Source organism: Equus caballus, chromosome 14, assembly GCF_041296265.1.
Source record: "Equus caballus isolate H_3958 breed thoroughbred chromosome 14, TB-T2T, whole genome shotgun sequence".
In the NCBI taxonomy this organism is placed as follows: Eukaryota; Metazoa; Chordata; class Mammalia; order Perissodactyla; family Equidae; genus Equus; species Equus caballus.
This window is the reverse complement of record NC_091697.1, coordinates 28,093,311-28,111,328: the sequence shown is the minus strand read 5'-3', so window position 1 is coordinate 28,111,328 and position 18,018 is coordinate 28,093,311. Positions and strand designations below refer to the sequence as shown.

General features: G+C 37.0%; 1 protein-coding gene across 1 annotated transcript in view; it reads left to right on the top strand.

Moving 5' to 3' along the window:
- The window catches only part of RARS1 (arginyl-tRNA synthetase 1), a 29,049-nt gene extending 11,590 nt beyond the window's left edge, over positions 1-17,459 (top strand). Inside the window, exons 8-15 of the mRNA XM_001503271.6 lie at positions 1,970-2,099; positions 3,358-3,462; positions 6,749-6,927; positions 7,483-7,592; positions 10,733-10,838; positions 15,847-16,019; positions 16,154-16,401; positions 17,249-17,459. Coding sequence (XP_001503321.1) covers positions 1,970-2,099; positions 3,358-3,462; positions 6,749-6,927; positions 7,483-7,592; positions 10,733-10,838; positions 15,847-16,019; positions 16,154-16,401; positions 17,249-17,358 — 1,161 coding nt within the window. The 3' untranslated portion in view covers positions 17,359-17,459. The remainder of the gene's footprint in view (positions 1-1,969; positions 2,100-3,357; positions 3,463-6,748; positions 6,928-7,482; positions 7,593-10,732; positions 10,839-15,846; positions 16,020-16,153; positions 16,402-17,248) is intronic.
- The last annotated feature ends 559 nt before the right edge of the window (positions 17,460-18,018 follow it).

Genomic DNA, 18,018 nt, shown 5'->3' with positions numbered 1-18,018 from the left:
GATGCTATTGTTTTCATCTCAATTTTATATATTTTGAAAATATTAAGTATATGTAGAAGAGTTTTTAAAAAACAAATTTACCATAAACTATAATTTTAGATCAATCACTGGTCAGCTTGCTTTGAGTTCTTGACTATCCATATACAAACATTTATTAAATCATTTGTGATTACAGCATCATTTGGGTATTGTACTTATTTAACATTTTATTATGAACTCTCTTGTGTTACTTTATGATGTGACTACATTGTTTTGTTGGATTGGTGTGCCAAAGTTTACATTAATCCCTGATGTTGATTTTTGTTTCTTTTTTTTTTTTTTTTTTTTTTGAGGAAGATTGACCCTGAGCTAACATCTTTTGCCAATCTTCCTCTGTTTGCTTGAGGAGGATTGTTGCTGAGCTAACATCTGTGCTAGTCTTTGTCTACTTTCTGTGGGTTGCTGCCACAGTATGGCTGGACGAGCAGTGCGAGGTCTGCACCCAGGATCTGAACCCGAGAACTCTGGCCGCCAAAGCAGAGTGTGCACACTTAACCAGTATGCCACTGGGTCAGCCCCTGTCCCTTTTTTGTTTTTCCATTTTTGAGGGCCTCTTAGCTGTAGAGTAGACAACTTCATAAATGTACATTTTTTTACCTTTTAAAAATTATTTCTTAATGTTAGACACCTTACCGAGAATGAGATTACTATGTTAAAAAGTAAACAATTGTGGGTTTGTTTGTTTGGGGGTTTTTGGGGAAGGAGCTTTTGTCTTTCAGTATTTTCTGTTGAGAAGAAACTAAATGTTTGCTGATATGAGACAGGGTAAAATAACTAATGTTATAATTATCTCTTGGAATTCCATGCTCTGATTATAATGAGGCAGATCTGTTAATACAAGAAAATGTTTATAATACATTGTTAAATTTAAAAACCACAGTGAAAGAAAAGGTTATATTTCCAGTTTTTGTTAAAACACGTAGGTGTGTGTTTGCAAAGAAATGTCTAGAATTATGCAGTAAAGTGTCATCATTGGTTAGTTTGGGGTGGTGAGATTAGCAATAACCTTTTTTTTTTTTTTTCAGTAAGGATGTGTTGCTTTCAATTTAGAAATAAAGTAATGAAAGCAACTTTATTTATTTATTTATTTAATTTTGAGGAAGATTAGCCCTGAGCTAACTGCTGCCAGTCCTCCTCTTTATGCTGAGAAAGGCTGACCCTGAGCTAACATCTGTGCCCATCTTCCTCTACTTTATACCTACTTTATACCTTTAAGCCTACCACAGCATGGCTTGTCAAGCAGTGCCATGTCCGTACCCGGGATCCAAACCGGTGAACCCCGGGCCGCCGAAGCAGAACATGTATAATGAACTGCTGTGCCACCAGGCCGGCCCCAAAAACAACTTTATTTTTAATTACAAAAAAACTCATTACTCATCGAGGACCACATCCGGAACAGAAAGTGGAGCACAGAAAATTCAGCCCCACCTGTTAGCTATTCTTTATTACTCTCCTTGCACACAAAAGCATTGGTGTGAAGTAGGCTTTTGTGAATTGGAAAAGTGGTGGTAGCACTGTGGTAAGAATTTTGTATTTTCAAGAAAAATTATTTCAAAAGAAATAATTGGGTTCTTTGTCACGTTCATTTGTAACAGTATTCTTGGCTATTGAGTGAGAGCACTTGTTCTGTTGTTTTTGTTCAGGTGTTTTAGATTTTCACTTCCTCACTCTTGGGTTTGTTGTTTTTGGTTTTTTGTTTGTTTTTTTAGACAGCATTGGTTTGTAACATTATAGGTTTCAGGTGTACATTATTATAATTTGACTTGTGTATATACTACATTGTGTTCACCACCACAGGTCTAGTTTCCATCGATCACCTTTTTTTCTGTAGGTTTTTTTGATTTGGGTTTTTTTATTTAAGGAATGAAATTCTTTATCTAGAAATATGAGTTGGCTCTTTTTACAAACCTTACTTTTTTTTTAAACACAGGAATCCAAGAAGAGATTTGATACTGAGGAAGAATTTAAAAAGCGTGCATACCAGTGTGTAGTTCTGCTTCAGAGTAAAAATCCAGATATCACAAAAGCTTGGAAGCTTATCTGTGATGTCTCCCGCCAAGGTGAATTTCTGAGCTTCGTTCATTCGTCCAACAAATACTATTACATGTAGTCCTTGAGTCTTTATTCAGGATTGGTTTTGAATTACATGTTAAACTTTCAAGGACTGGCAAGTAGATTTTTTCTTGAATATTTTTCTGAAACTGAAATAACTATTAAGAAAATTTATTAAGACAGGTAGGTGCAAGATTTAACTTTCTTCAAAGTCAGCAAAAATTAATTAAGGAAAGTAGAAAAGATCTTTACATTACCAACCAGAGCTATAAAAAGAATAAATTTATCCAGACGTGTATAGGACCAAAATGAAGAGAAATAGACAACAGGATGTAATAGATATTTGAATAGAGTCTCATGCAAAGTTCCCTAGTTCTCCAATTCATTTGTTGTTTTAAGACAATTTCAAGTTTTCCAACTTGATGAAGTAATTTTACAGGTCACTTTGAAGAATAAATGGGTAAGAATAGCCGGTAGATCTTTGAAAAAGAAGGCTAATGGTGGCTGTTTTGCAGCACTAGCTAATAAAATGTCTTATAATGCTATGGTAGGTAATACTCTGTCACTGACGTATGGCTAGACAGACCAGTAAATGGTAAAATTAGGATAAACAAACTAAGAAAATCAATATTCAATCTCCACATAGGAAAGACTTTTCTTTTTTTCTTCTCATTTACATTTCTTAAGAGTAAATTTTTTAAAAGTTACACAAAAAGTTCATGTTTCTCGTACAAAAAAGTAAATGTAAATAGGAAAAAAGAAAATAAAAATTATTTAGAGAGGCCAGCCCAGTGGTGCAGCAGTTAACTTGGCACGTTCTGCTTCGAAGGCCCAGGGTTCAGCAGGTCAGATCCCGGGTGCAGACCTACCCACCGCTTATCAAGCCATGCTATGGCAGGCGTCCCACTTATAAAGTAAAGGAAGATGGGCACAGATGTTAGCTCAAGGCTAATCTTCCTCAGCAAAAAGAGGAGGATTGGCAGCAGATGTTAGCTCAGGGCTAATCTTCCTCAAAAATAAATAAGTAAATAAAATTATTTATAGTCTCACCCATTGTTAATATTTTGTTGTGTATCTTACCATATTCTTGCCACATTTTCAAAATGGCAGTATACATATGATGTCCTATATCCTACATTTTTAATGTAATTAATTTTCTTCCAAATATTTCAATTAAATTATACATTTCTTTTATTATAAGATGCATGTTTCCTGTTTGTTTGAATTGTTATACATTTTCATGTTTGGTGACCTTTTTCTCCGTAGAGTTTAATAAAATCTATGACGCATTGGACATCTCCTTAATAGAGAGGGGGGAATCCTTCTATCAAGATAGGATGAATGACATTGTAAAGGAATTTGAAGATAGAGGTATGTCCTTTACCTTTTTTTTTTTAACTTATTATGGAAATTTTCAAACAGGCAAAAGTGGAGAGAATATTATAGTGACCCTCAACTCCATGCACTCTTCTCTCAACTTCAATAATTATGAATACAGGCAAATTGTATTAATTTATACCTTCCTTTACACACTGCTTGTATCATATAATTTCATCTATAACTACGTTCATTATACGTCTCTAAAAGAATAGTCCCTCCCACCCCAAAAACACAATACTGTTCTTGCTGTATGAAAATTAATAATTTCTTAATATTGTTTAATAGCCAATCAAGATTTCAAATTTCCCAAGTTGATTCATAAATCTTTATTAATCATTAGGTTTTCTTCAGAGTCTGCACTTTGCATTTGCTTAATATTTATCTTAAATTCTGTAAATCCGTAAGTTTCTCCTGTCCCCCTGCTCCCTTCTTTCTCTTTTGTTGTTGAAGAAACGGGGCCATTTGTCTTAAAGAATTTCCCATATGGTGTTGTTTAACATAATTCCTCTATCTGTATTTTCTAAAATGACCTGTTTAAATTTTGGTTTGTGTTTTCTTCCTGGTTTTGTTTGATCTTTTGCTTATTTGCAAGAATGCAAATAATGTGTGGTTGGCTCTCTTTCTTGGATGTTAAGATGGATTAGTGGGTTCAGGTGTTGTCACCCTGATCTATCCGTAAATTTTCCCATTAGACATTCCCCTACTGGTTTTAGAATCTATTGATGATCATGACTGATTCATTACTGCATTGGAGGCTGGGAAACAGTAGTATTGTCATTCCTTCTTTGTTTGTTTTGAATTCTCCTGTGCAGAACTTTGTCCCATAATTGTTTTGGTTATCCTGCGGTACAGTTCATGTAAGACAAGTAGTATAAATGCTTTGTTCTTTATTTTTCTTTATCAAATTTCAGGATGATAAATTAGTTTCTTAATATCTTCCAGATATGACAGCTGAGTTTACTATATTTATTTACTGTCAATGAGGCTTAATATATTTTATATTTTTCAATCATTTGTCTTTATTATTCTTTTTTAATACTCAAATTGTCCCATTTTTGGCTGATGGTAGCCTTCTCAAGTTGTCTTTTCTGTTTTTTGTTTTTTCTTGACCCCAGTAGTCTTTGATAGTTTACTTGCTTTTTGGTACACAGTATGCCAGAATTATTCTATACATTTCCTGCATTAGCTCTGGAATCAGCTAATCTGCTATCTCCAAGAAACCCTGTTTCTTTGAATGGGAAATAGTGTTTATTAATCATAATCTGGGGCCCAGGGACCATACTTTTTTTTTTTATTGAGTTATTGATAGGTTACAATCTTGTGAAATTTCAGTTGTACATTAATGTTTGTCAGTCATGTTGTAGGTGCACCACTTCACCCTTTGTGCCTACCCCGCACCCCACCTTTCCCCTGGTATCCACTAAACTGTTCTTAGTCCATAATTTTAAATTCCTCATATGAGTGGAGTCATACACAGATTGTCCTTCTCTCGCTGGCTTATTTCACTTAACATAATTCTCTCAAGGTCCATCCATGTTATTGCAAATGGAATGATTTTGTTCTGTTTTGCAGCTGAGTAGTATTCCATTGTATATATGTACCACATCTTCTTTATCCATTCGTCTGTTGCTGGACACTTAGGTTGCTTCCACGTCTTGGCTATTGTAAACAGTGCTGCAATAAACATTGGGGTGCATAGGACTTTTGGGATTGCTGACCTCAAGCTCTTTGGATAAATACCCAGTAGTGGGATGGCTGGATCGTATGGTAGTTCTATTTTTAATTTTTTGAGGAATCTCCATACTGTTTTCCATAGTGGCTGCACCAGTTTGCATTCCCACCAGCAGTGTATGAGGGTTCCTTTTTCTCCGCAACCTCTCCAACATTTCTTGCTATTAGTTTTAGGTATTTTTGTCATTCTAACGGGTGTAAGGTGATATCTTAGTGTAGTTTTGATTTGCATTTCCCTGATGATCAGCGATGATGAGCATCTTTTCATGTGCCTATTGGCCATCAGTATATCTTCTTTGGAGAAATGTCTGTTCATGTCTCCAGCCCATTTTTTGATTGGGTTGTTTGATGTTTTGTTGTTGAGTTGCGAGAGTTCTTTATATATTATGGATGTTAAGCCTTTGTCAGATATATGACTTGCAAATATTTTTTCCCAGTTAGTGGGTTGTTTTTTTGTTTCAATCCTGTTTTCATTTGCCTTGAAGAAGCTCTTTAATCTGTTGAAGTCCCATTTGTTTATTCTTTCTATTGTTTCCCTTCTCTGAGAAGGCATGGTGTCCGAAAAGATCCTTTTAATACTGATGTCAAAGAGTGTACTGCCTTCGTTTTCTTCCAGAAGCCTTATAGTTTCAGGTCTCACCTTTAGGTCTTTGATCCATTTTGAGTTTATTTTGGTGAATGGTGAAAAAGAATGGACCAGGGACCATACTTTTAAGACAATAAAATTTTAAAGACTTTTTTTTAATTATAAGAAAGAAGCATAGAGAAGTTAGTAACTTCACAGGGTCACATAGCTAGTAAGTGGTAAGTCTGAGATTCAAACCTAGGCCATCTAGCCTCAGAGCTTGTTTTTAACTATTATTTTGTACTCCCTTTACCTTCCCAAGCCTCAGTTTCATAAACCTAAGAAAGCAATCATAGTGTTTACTGCATAGAGTTATTGTAAAGGTTAAGTGTAAGACTTAGTGCATAGTATTTGGCACATAGTAGCACTTAAATATAGCTGTTATTATCATCGTGTTCTTTTCTGTACCTTCTTGCATCCAAGAATTTTGCCTTTTTCATCATGAGTATATGAACATAATTTTTTCTTTCCACTAATCATTCCAAATTCTAAATGCTACCATGTTTGTTTCCTGAATCCTGTTAGTTTTAACTTCCTTTAGTACCTTTGAAGAGGCAGTGATAGAAATTGCACCTTTCTCCCAGAGGAAGCCTGTGGCTCCAACTTGAAAACAAAGCATGGATTTCCATGTTCTGTGTCTGCTGAGCAGGTGGGCTCCAGCGAGGTATTCTACAAAGAGTTTGGGAGTCAAGTGTAATGTGAGTTCCGAAAACTGCCAGGATATCTCACTTGTGCCCTGAAAACACCCTGGGTGCTCAGACAGCCTTGACAGTAGCCGTTTTCCAAGGCTCATAGTAGGTCATGATGAGAAAAAAAGTCATCTGACTTCTTGAGCTCTCTACTAAGTAGCCTACAATGGCTAAGCATGTATATTCCTCCAGGGTTCTGTTAACATTATTAATGAAGATTTTTTCCCCCTAGGATTTGTGCAAGTCGATGATGGCAGGAAGATTGTGTTTGTCCCAGGCTGTTCTATACCATTAACCATAGTAAAATCAGATGGAGGTTATACCTATGATACATCGGACCTGGCTGCTATTAAACAAAGACTATTTGAGGAAAAAGCAGATATGATTATCTATGTGGTGGACAATGGACAAGTGAGTTTGTAGATTTGTATATGGTTTTACATTATCCAGTTGGAGGTGAGACAGTATGGTGAGGTTTGTGGCATTTGGCAGTGAAAGACTATAAATTTTCCCGAAAGACTAAAATTCAGAATAACAGTAATAACAGTAAAATTCAGAGTAATAGTAATAACAATAATAGGAGAAAGAACAGGGTTTGGATTTGGCTCAACTTGGAAACTTCCCAACTTTCCAGCCTGTCTTCATAAAATGGAAGGGGTTACTTCTCTGAACCTCAGTGACCATTCCTATCTGAAATGGTGGTTGTGAGACCTAAAATTTAGTTGAAATTATTGCACACGATCCTGCCCTTAATTCAGTTGCTTTAAAAACCTTTGAACATAGAAAGTATAAGTCCTGTTCTTACTGTCTCGTATAGGCAATAAGGAGCTTTTATAATTATACTTGCCTTGCAAGATTTGTGAGTGATTTAAATTCTACAAATCTTTATCCCTAAGCACAAGAACTTTGTTGTTTTTTATTATCAGAAAGTTTAACAAGTAACTTTCTATTTCTGTTCCTTTGTAGTCTGTGCATTTGCAGACAATATTTGCAGCTGCTCAAATGATTGGTTGGTATGACCCTAAAGTAACTCGAGTGTCTCATGCTGGATTTGGTGTGGTGCTGGGGGAAGACAAGTAAGTCTGGAAAATCTAAAGGTGGTAATGACATACCTGAGCCCCAGATTTCTTTGGAAGAGGCCATGTTTTCATTTGATAACCATATTAAAATTAAGAAGGTCCTCTCTTCTTTAGTCTACATATGCTGTGACGGTGAACCCAGCTGAGCCATTTTGTACCTATGTCTTCTCACTGCCAGAGAATGTTGCCTTTTAGGGAGGTTTGTACAAAGTTGAATGAAAAGCAGACTATAGACTTAACATAATAAAAACTGTTTCCATTTCCACAAATCTAAATTATAAAGTCTCTTACATTCCTCCTCAGATTTCAAACAAAATATTCAACAATATATTTCAAGCATTTTGTAAATGTCTTTTTTCCTTCACAGTTGAACACCTGGTCAATAGGTATAAGTTTATTGAGATTCCAATCAAGTTTTAAGATTTCATGGCTTTTGGGGCCAGCCCCATGGCCAAGTGGTTAAGTTTACACGGCCTGCTTCGGTGGTCCAGGGTTTCGCCAGTTTGGATCCTGGGTGTGGACATGGCACTGCTCATCAGGCCACACTGAGGCAGCATCCCATGTAGCACAACCAGAGGCATTCACAACTAGAAACTACAACTATGTACTGGGGGGCTTTGGGGAGAAGAGGGGAAAAAAAAAAAAAAAAAGATTGGCAACAGTTGTTAGCTCAGGTGCCAATCTTTAGGAAAGAAAAAAAAAAGATTTCATGCCTCTCGTTTTTATGTTCATCTCAAAAATACTAAGTTTATTGAGACCCACATGTTAGTAGCCGTGCTTTGTTTTTCTGTTTTCCAATCATTTCCCCACGTTCTGCTCAATGTTTATGAAATAAAAAGGTAAACACAAGCAAATATTTATTTATAGTATTTATCAATTCAAAGGCACAAAATTTTTATTATCTGGCATCCAATAGTGTCTGAGGATCACTTAGCTATTTAATCAGCATCTCTCTTAAAAATCTCTAGCATCTTATCCATTTCTTTATTTAGTGAGGAAGATCTGCTCTGAGCTAACGTCTGTGCCAGTCCTCCTCTGCTTTGTACATGGGCTGCCTCCATAGCATGACTGACGAGTGGAGTGGGTCTGCACCCGTGAACCTGGGCTGCTGAAGCGGAGCATGTGGGACTTGAACCACTTGGCCACGGGGCCGGCCCCTATGGCAGTTTAGATTGTGACACAGCCCAAATACTACCATCACACAAAGGCGGTAATGCTTCTGAAAACCACATGAAGTAGCTCAAGATGCTCTGCCAGCCAATGTACGGAAACCCTAATTAGGTATATAAAAGGCAGGCTAGGTATGTCACAGTATTATTTTAGATACAGATTGTATGGAAATCAAAGGACTTGTTGGAGTCAACATCAAACATGTTTTAATTGTAACATGAGTCATCTGTCAAGCTGCACTTTAGAATCAGAAGACAGTGGGTCCTTATGGTGTTCGTAGTCCTAAGAAAGTAATTAAAAACTGGCCAATGAGTTGAGTATCGTTTATAGTATTTTACTTTCTTCACTGTTGGTTTTTTGGACTAACATTTGGATGATTATTCTTACAGTTGGGTGAAATTATCAAATTTACTTTTATACCTGATATTTATCACCACTGTTCATATCTAGGCATTTCACTTGTTTATCATGTCCTGGCTAAGGGATTTTTTTTCTTGGTTTTTGTTTTATATTTCTGCACTCTCGGCATCATGTTCTTAAAGCATACTAGACCAATAAAAAGGAGGAATAATTTCAGTGATAGTTAACCAGTGGCAGCTTACCATAATCTAAATATTTACATTAAAATGCTCGCAGATTCTGCCATCTATTTTTTAGTGGAATTTTCTGTTTTAAGGCTTTTTACAATAATTTATCCTTTTACTTAACCACCTTCCTGCTATTCCCTGGACACTTGCTTTGATTATTGATTACCTCCTATGCATGGCATTGGCTGGGTTCTCCACAGTGTGTACGTGAAGATACATAGAATATGGCCTCCTGAAGGAGCCTGTCATCTAAAGCAGAGCAGTTCTCTGTGGAGCCTGTTAAAATGTGTGTGCCAGGCCCCACCAGGGGAGTTACTGATTTAGTAGGTCTAAGTTGGGTATTAGGCATCTGTTTTTTAAAAGCTCTCTCGATAGTCAAGTATAGATCCTTCGTATTAGAACCACTAGTCAGAGCAGTAAACCAACACAAAGAAACAAAAGTTCAAGGCAGGTACAGTAAAGGAGTAAAAGGAAAGATCAATTACTGCAAAGTAGAGACTTTAAGGGGGGACTTCCCTTAGCATTTTGGCTAGGCTTTATGATAGATAACATTTTTAAATTCTGTGACAAAGGTCAAGAAGATCTTTTCTTAGGCAACTCTTTGAAAATATAACTTTAATAGGAAATATTGCAGCTATTTTGGTAGGCTTTGTGTTAGATAGAAAAGCATACTTCATTTTTACCATTGTTGCATTTGAAAGATTTTTAGCTTAAAAAGAAAGAAAAAGAAAAATTATGTGCTCGGTGTCATGCAAACTTCTGTTTAATAGGTAGAATCCAATTTTTGTGAAATGCTTTTAATAGTGCAGTTGCCCAGGGCAGTGCTTATCAGTGCTTTTGCCCCATCCACAGAGATTCTGATTTCACTAGATATGAATGGGGCCCCGGCATCCTTTTTTTTGTTGTTGTTTAGGCTCTCTAGCTGATTCTAATATGCATCGAGGTGTGGTTACCACTGAACAAGTGGAATTACTATATAGGAAAATGCAAATGAGATTCCAGTTAAGAATTTGTTTCCCAAACAATTCTAGAAGCAAATTGTGTTTTATTATTAATTTTTCCAAGAAGGTAAAATAACTAAGGCAAACTTTATGTTCAGGAAAATGAACAGATTAATAAATCTCTTCTTTCTTTCCCTTTTAGGGAATGTATTAAAGGTGAACATGTAGAGAAGGCTATTAGAAGCCTAAGGCATAGAATGCTTTGAGTTGAGGGCTGTAGATGAAAGACGTTTGAAAGTACCCCCATTTAGTCTTCCTTTTGGCATTTTCCCTGGTTGCTGAGTGGAATAAGGCAGCGTCAGACCTTCATTTTCAAAGATTTCTAAGTCGGAAGTTTTGTTTCAAAACCTTTTTAATTGGGGCTTTTAAAATTTTTTAGGAAGAAGTTTAAAACACGTTCCGGTGAAACAGTGCGCCTCATAGACCTCTTAGAAGAAGGACTAAAACGATCCATGGACAAATTGAGGGAAAAAGAAAGAGACAAGGTAATCCAAGGCTTTGTTTGCATATTGTGTACCATGCATTGTTGTAATTTTTCATTTTTGCTTTTATTGAGAGAACTGGGAGGGATTATAAAGAGTCAATCCACTTAGGATAGGATTATATTACTCAGATTTTATTGCAGGATAAGTTTGTTTCATGAATTGCTGAGCATTTATTGTGGAAATATAGTTCTGGTCTATTACAAAAGGCCATGGCCTTCTCCTTTGTTAATGTGGCATAGTATCTCTGCTTCTTATTGGCAATTCACCTGTCGCTACTTTGAACCAATGATAGGAAAATATTGCAGACTGAGGCGGCTTGATTCTCCTAAATTAGAGTCTACATCTGCTGAGTTCCTAGTCACAGCACTCAACGCCCAAGGCCACTGATGAGCCGTCAGTGTAGGCAACGTGATGGACTTTCATGGCACCCTCCGTAAGGACTGTGGTTGCATTCATGTGGAATTTGGAAGAACTATGTCAAAATGAAGAAAGCTTGACAAGAAAACAATTTTCTAAGATGGCGATGACAGAGGTCAAGGACTGAAATTCGTAGTCTTATGTCTTTTACTCTCTAGCAAGTCAAGTGCTATTTTGGAATGAACATAACTACTGTAAATGGAAGAGTAAACTTATAGAAAGAGAAACAGAATAGGATAAAATATAGATGTGAAAGAGTCAAACACAAAAAATGATCCTTTGAGAAGTGCTCTTGTTTGGTTCAGATAGACTACTGACAGTACAGAGAACATGAAGGCGGGCTGTGAGGCTGCATTCTCCCCACCTGCTCTCTTTCCATTGCCAGCAAAATTAACTATAAAATAGTTTCCTCTCTACTTCCAATAGGTGGTTGCCAAGTCTGCCCACTGGTATCTCCAGAGTAGTTTTGCCTTTTAGTCCTGGCCTAAGCACATCTGGCATAATCAGATGAAAAGGGGGAAAATTTGGTCACCTAATCAGTTTGTTTAGTCTGCATGATGACCAAAAATTGCTTTGGCTCTTTTATTAATTTGGCCAGTCTAGCTACTTAGTGGTTTTTTTGGTGAGGAAGATTGGCCCCAAGCTAACATCCATTGCCAATCTTCCTCTTTTTGCTTGAGGAAGAGTGTCCCTGAGCTAACATCTGTGCCAGCCCTCCTCCATTTTATATGTGGGGTGCCACCACAGCATGGCGTAATGAGCAGTATGTAGGTCCACACCCAGCATGCAAACCTGCAAATCCCCAGCCACCAAAGTGGAGTGCACAAACTTAACCACTATGCCACAAGTTTGAGGAGTTTTTACACGTATACATACGTGGTAACACCAGCCAATCAAGTTATATTTCCATCACCCCAGAAAGTTTCCTATCACCATAGATCTCTTGTTTATTCTGGAACTTTATATAAACGGAATAAAGTATGTGCTATTTCCAAGTATATCAGTAGTTCATTTCTTTTTATTGCTAAATAATAGTATTTGGTTGTATGAATACCACATTTTGTTTATCCATTCTGCATAATCATGGACATTATGATTGTTTTCATTTGTTGGCTATTATGAATAAAAAACTAATTTCAGCATTGTTGTTCAGGCCCATTTAAGGATACATGCCCTTTTTCTCTTGGATATATATCTAGGAATGTCATTGCTGGGTTGTAGAGTTGGCTTGGTCAACTTTGTTAAAAATTGCCAACGAGAGAGTTGTAACCATTATATACTCCCACCACTAATATATAATTGTTCCAGTTGCTCCATATCTTCACCAACACTTAATTTTGTCAGTCTTTTATTTTTAGCTTTTCTGGTGAGTTTGTTTAGTGGGATCTCACTGTGGTTAATATTTGCACTTCCCTGATGAGTAATGATGTTGACTACATTTCTTATGCTTATTAGCCATTTATATATCTTCTTTTTCTTTTTTCTCTCTTTTTTTTTTTTTTTTTTTGAGGAAGATTAGCCCTAAGCTAACATCTGCTGCCAATCCTCTTTGTGCTGAGGAAGACTGGCCCTGAGCTAACATCCATGCCCATCTTCCTCTGCTTTTATATGTGGGACACCTGCCACAGCATGGCTTTACAAGCAGTGCCATGTCTGTACCAGGATCCGAACCAGTGAACCCCAGACTACCAAAGTGGAATGTGTGAACTTAACCATTGTGCCACCGGGCCAGCCCTGTATAGCTTCTTTTGTGAAGGGTCTGTTCAAGTCTTTTGCCCAGTGTTTGTTTTAAACCGTCAATATTCCTTTATATTTCTCCACATACTTGCCCTTTCCTGTGCCCTTTATTCCATCCCGCAGTTTTTTGCTTCCATGTGGGATTAGTTTCCTTCAGTTGGAAGATCTCCTTTTAGTATTTTTTTTTGTAGTGCAGATCTGCTTGTGACAAATTCTGTCAGCATTTGTTTATCTGAAAACATCTTTATGTTGCCATGAGGTTTGAACAATGTTTTTATTAGGTATAGATTTCTAGTTTGACAGCTGTCTTTCAGCATTTTAAAAATAGCATTCCATTGTCTTCCAGCTTCCATAGTTTCTTTTGAATATCACTTATCTCATTGATGCTCCTTTAAAGATAATGTATCTTTTTCTCAGACTGCTTTTACTATTTTACTTAGGCTTTGTTTTGGTACTTTGACTAAAAAGTACCTAAGGGTGGTTTGAGTTTTCTTTTTGTTGGGGTCTGAGGAATTGTTTCTTCTTTTGAACTTATCCTGCTGGAGAGTTGCTGAGATTCTTAAATCTGTGGGATTTCTGGAATTCCAAGTACATATATAATATAATGTTAGAGCTTTGTGTCCCATGTGTCTCTCACACTCTGACTTTTGTTCACTTTTTTTCTCTCTGTGCTTCATTTTTAATATTTTCTACTTTAGATACCATATTTTGCTGTTCTGTATTCCAAGTATCTTTTGAAATTTTGCATCTTTTCATCCAATTTTGTCCCTCTTTTTCTCTAGTTTTTTGAACACCTTAATTATACTTTTTGTTTAACTTTTCATTTTGAAATAAGTGTAGACATACAAAAATGGCTCTGTTGGCTTCCTCAAATATTAATATCTTACAAAACCATAGTATGATTATCAAAATCAGGAAATTAGCATTGATAAGAATACTACTAACTAATCTGCAGACCTTATTCAAGTTTCCCAGTTGTCTCACAAATGTCCTTTTTGTAGTCCAGGATCACTTGTTGCGTTTAGTCATCATGTCTCCTTAGTCATTTTTAATCTGGGCAGTTCCTTGCTCTTTCTTTGATTTTCATTCCCTTGACTCTTCAAGAGTACTGGTCAGTTTTTTGTAGAATGTCCCTCAGCTAGATTTGTCAGATGCTTCCTCAGGATTAAATTCAGATTATTCAGTCTTGACAAGAATAGATGTGGAGTCCTCACTTCATTATTTCAGGAGGTACATGATGTTGGTAAGTCTCATGATTGTTAATATTAATTTTGATCACTTTGTTAAGGGGATGCTATCGGTTTTATCCACTGTAAAGTTATGTTTTCCCCTTTGTAATTAATATTTTCTTTTTCTTTTTTGGGGGGAGGAGATTAGCCCTGAGCTAACATCCACGGCCAATCCTCCTCTTTTTGCTGAGGAAGATCAGCAACAATTCTAGACTTTCAAGTTGTTGTCTTTTTTTGTTTCTATTGTCTTATCTCTCCCCCCTTGGTTTTTAGTTATTTCTTCTGGCTGGCAGGTAGCATACCAGCTGGTTTTTATAGTCCTGTCAGTCTTGGTCTTGGCCTTTGTTAGGGCTGAACTACAGTCATGGGCTGCATAAAGACGTTTCTGTTGAAGGACGCCTATATGATGGTGGTCCCATAAGATTAGTACCATGTAGCCTAGGTCTGTAGTAGGCTGTACCATCTAAGTTTGTGTAAGTACACTCTGTGGTGTTTGCATGTCTACCAAATCGCCTTTCTCAGACGCATTTCTGAGAGTGCATCCTTTTCGTTAAGTGCCGCATGGCTGTATTTCAATTTTACCTTTACTCCTAGGGTGAGGTCCCTGCTCCTGAAATATAGCCCTTCTAGTTTCACCGGGGTGTTTACCAGTGCCCTTTCACCTTGCTGCTGTTGGAACTCACCGGCCTCACACAGCTGCAGAAATCTTTGCTCAGCTCTTCAACCACCCACTTGCGCTTTCCTGCTGGATTTTTTGGGAGTCTTGCCTTGTTAATGCAGCCTTGGACAATTTGAAAGAAATGTGTTCACAGTTTTTCACTTCTCTGTGGTTCCTCACTTTGGCAGCCTCAAACTGTGAACTCAGCCTTCTTACCCCAATAAGACCACTCTTTCTGCTTGGAGTTTGTCCCCCTTTTGCCCACCACATAGTGATTTGGAAAATGCCCTCAGAGGAAAAGCCAGGGCACTGTGAGACTCATTTTCTGTGTTTCCTTTTTCCCAAAGACTGTAACCCCTAAAACTTTGCTTGAGTTGATGCTCTCTGGTGACTTCAAATGGTTGTTTCATATAGTTTATCCAGCTTTTAAATAGTTGCTTTTGGTGCGAGGGTTAGTCTACTGCAAGTACCCTATTCATATCTGGAACAGAAATCATTAGTCACTTACTTGTGGCCTAATAATGCTTCAGAATATACTCTTGATGCCCTGTTTTGATTTCAGTTAATTACTTGACGCTTGTTTTTTTATTTTACTGTATTACTTGGTTTCCTATGAGCTACCTCAGAATCTTTATGGAATGAAGTGGTTATAAACTAATAATTGGTGCTTCCAGTTTCATATTTACTGAATACATTGGATAAAAAGTATTCCAGATGACACTTTATATTTTACAAATCAAGTTTCTCATAGAAACGTTCTTTGTTATGCAGAGCTGATGAGTTATATTATCATTACTCTCCTCTTTGTAGATTTACCCATGTTGTTCTACCTCATTGTCAATATTTATTAAAGTTTACTGATAAAAGAGCACTATTAGATGCTCCCTACCCACATCTTCTGTCTGTGAGACACCAGAACAAAAACAGTGGTCAGTAGGCTGTGAAGTATTATTTGTTTATCCAAAAGGTCTTAACTGCAGAGGAATTGAAGGCTGCTCAGACGTCCGTTGCTTATGGCTGTATCAAATATGCTGATCTTTCCCATAACCGGTTGAATGACTACATCTTTTCCTTTGACAAAATGCTGGACGACAGAGGAAACACGGCTGCTTACTTGTTGTATGCCTTCACTAGAATCAGGTAATTGTGGTACAACGTTGTTTTATTTTGAATCAATTGATAATTTCTAATTTACATCAGTCACTTTTTATTACATGTTTTCGAGTGGAGAAGAATATGACAAACAGAACAATGGCTGTTGCCTGATTTTTCAGGTCTATTGCACGTCTTGCCAATATTGATGAAGAGATGCTCCAGAAAGCTGCTCGAGAGACCAAGATCATTTTGGACCATGAGAAAGAATGGAAACTAGGCCGATGCATTTTACGGTTCCCTGAGATTCTGCAAAAGATTTTAGATGACTTATTTCTCCACACACTCTGTGATTATATCTATGAGCTGGCAACTACTTTCACAGAATTCTATGATAGCTGCTATTGTGTGGAGAAAGATCGACAAACTGGTGAGCATTTCACCCAGTGGACATATTGGGGATGGGGTTTTTATTTGAATTGGGTGTGGGTGGTTTTCAACTTGTTTTATTTATGGAAACTCCTCCCCTTTTTTCCCGAACAGTTGCACAGTGATCCATGTCACATATAACAGATGAAATCAAACCAGCTCTAATAAAAGCATCAATAAAATTCTTCCCATTCCCAAACAGACTATTTTCCCCTCCCTCAGGCATGTGGCATGGTACTATAGGGCTCCAAGGAAAACAGTTGGAAGACCACTAGGAATAGGACATTTCCAACACAAGAAGTGTGACCGACGGTCCCAGATTGAGTCTTGGGGTTTCTTGATATTGGAAACTGCCCTTGGAAAAAAAATACTGTATTTTCTTACCTTAGGCTTACTACTCTGTCATGTCACATCCGTAATGAAGTAGACTGAATTAATGTGTTCCAGGACAAGTAGGCATTTGCGAGGATCATACTTGAGAACTAGAACTTTATTGGGAAAAAAAATCTCACCATTATCATGGAATTAAAGTTTATACTTATTTTGAAACATGGCCTAGGAAAGAACTCTAAATCTCAAAAGGAAAGATAGAATTTGTAGTTCTAATCATTGCAGACCTTGTATCTCTTGTCTTGATTATCAGTTAAAAACAGATTTGTTGAACAGAAACACCTTTCTTTCTTGGATTGTCAGTCTTAATAGTTTAAGGTGAAGGTGGTTCTAGTTGAAGCCAAAAACATCTATGGGTTAGGTTCCTTACTTCTCACTAAAGTCCAGAAGTAACATAGATTGTTTAATAATGGTTTTCAAAAAGAAAAACAAATTATTCTTTTTTTCTCTTTTCTCAGGAAAAGTGTTGAAGGTGAACATGTGGCGTATGCTGCTGTGTGAAGCCGTAGCTGCTGTCATGGCCAAGGGGTTTGATATCCTGGGAATAAAACCTGTCCAAAGAATGTAATCCTTTGAACACTGTGTGTTTTTGCCAAAAGTGGCCATTAACACTGTTTGTTTTTTTATAATCATGTGGATACAAAAACAAGTAAAGGAAATTTGTCACTATCTCCATAGTGTGATTCTTTATCTCTAACAACAGAGCTTCTGAAAAGAGAAAAATTGCTTTCACAGATAGGCTTATTTCTGCTGAGCATTAAACCAAAATTACTTAATGGGGCCATGGAGTAACAGAGTTTGTGTACTTGAGTGAGAGTGTTTATTGGCTCAGGAACAAAATCAAGATTTATATTCATGTGTGTCTAACTCCTAAATTTAAGCTCTTTACATTTTAGCAAAAGATAACATTGACAGTATAACAGGCTTAGGTTCAGAGGAAGGGCAAGAAAATTAACAGACTGGAAATTTTTCTGAAGTTCCAGATTAAGTTAACTCTTTAACATCTCCTTGGTCATATGCCAATTCTAGATGCAAGTAAAGCTGGAAAAACGTGAGTAAGCAAAGCAGTATAGGGTTTCCAAGATTTGCTTAGATCAGTCAAGACTCACCCCCAAGCTCGGTATACTGTTTCTCTCCATGAGAGTGGAGTTCTAGAAAGACAGAAGGTGGAGATTTCTTGAGGCAGTGAGGGTAGTCAGGGGAGAGAAGGCTAATAGTGATTGTTGGG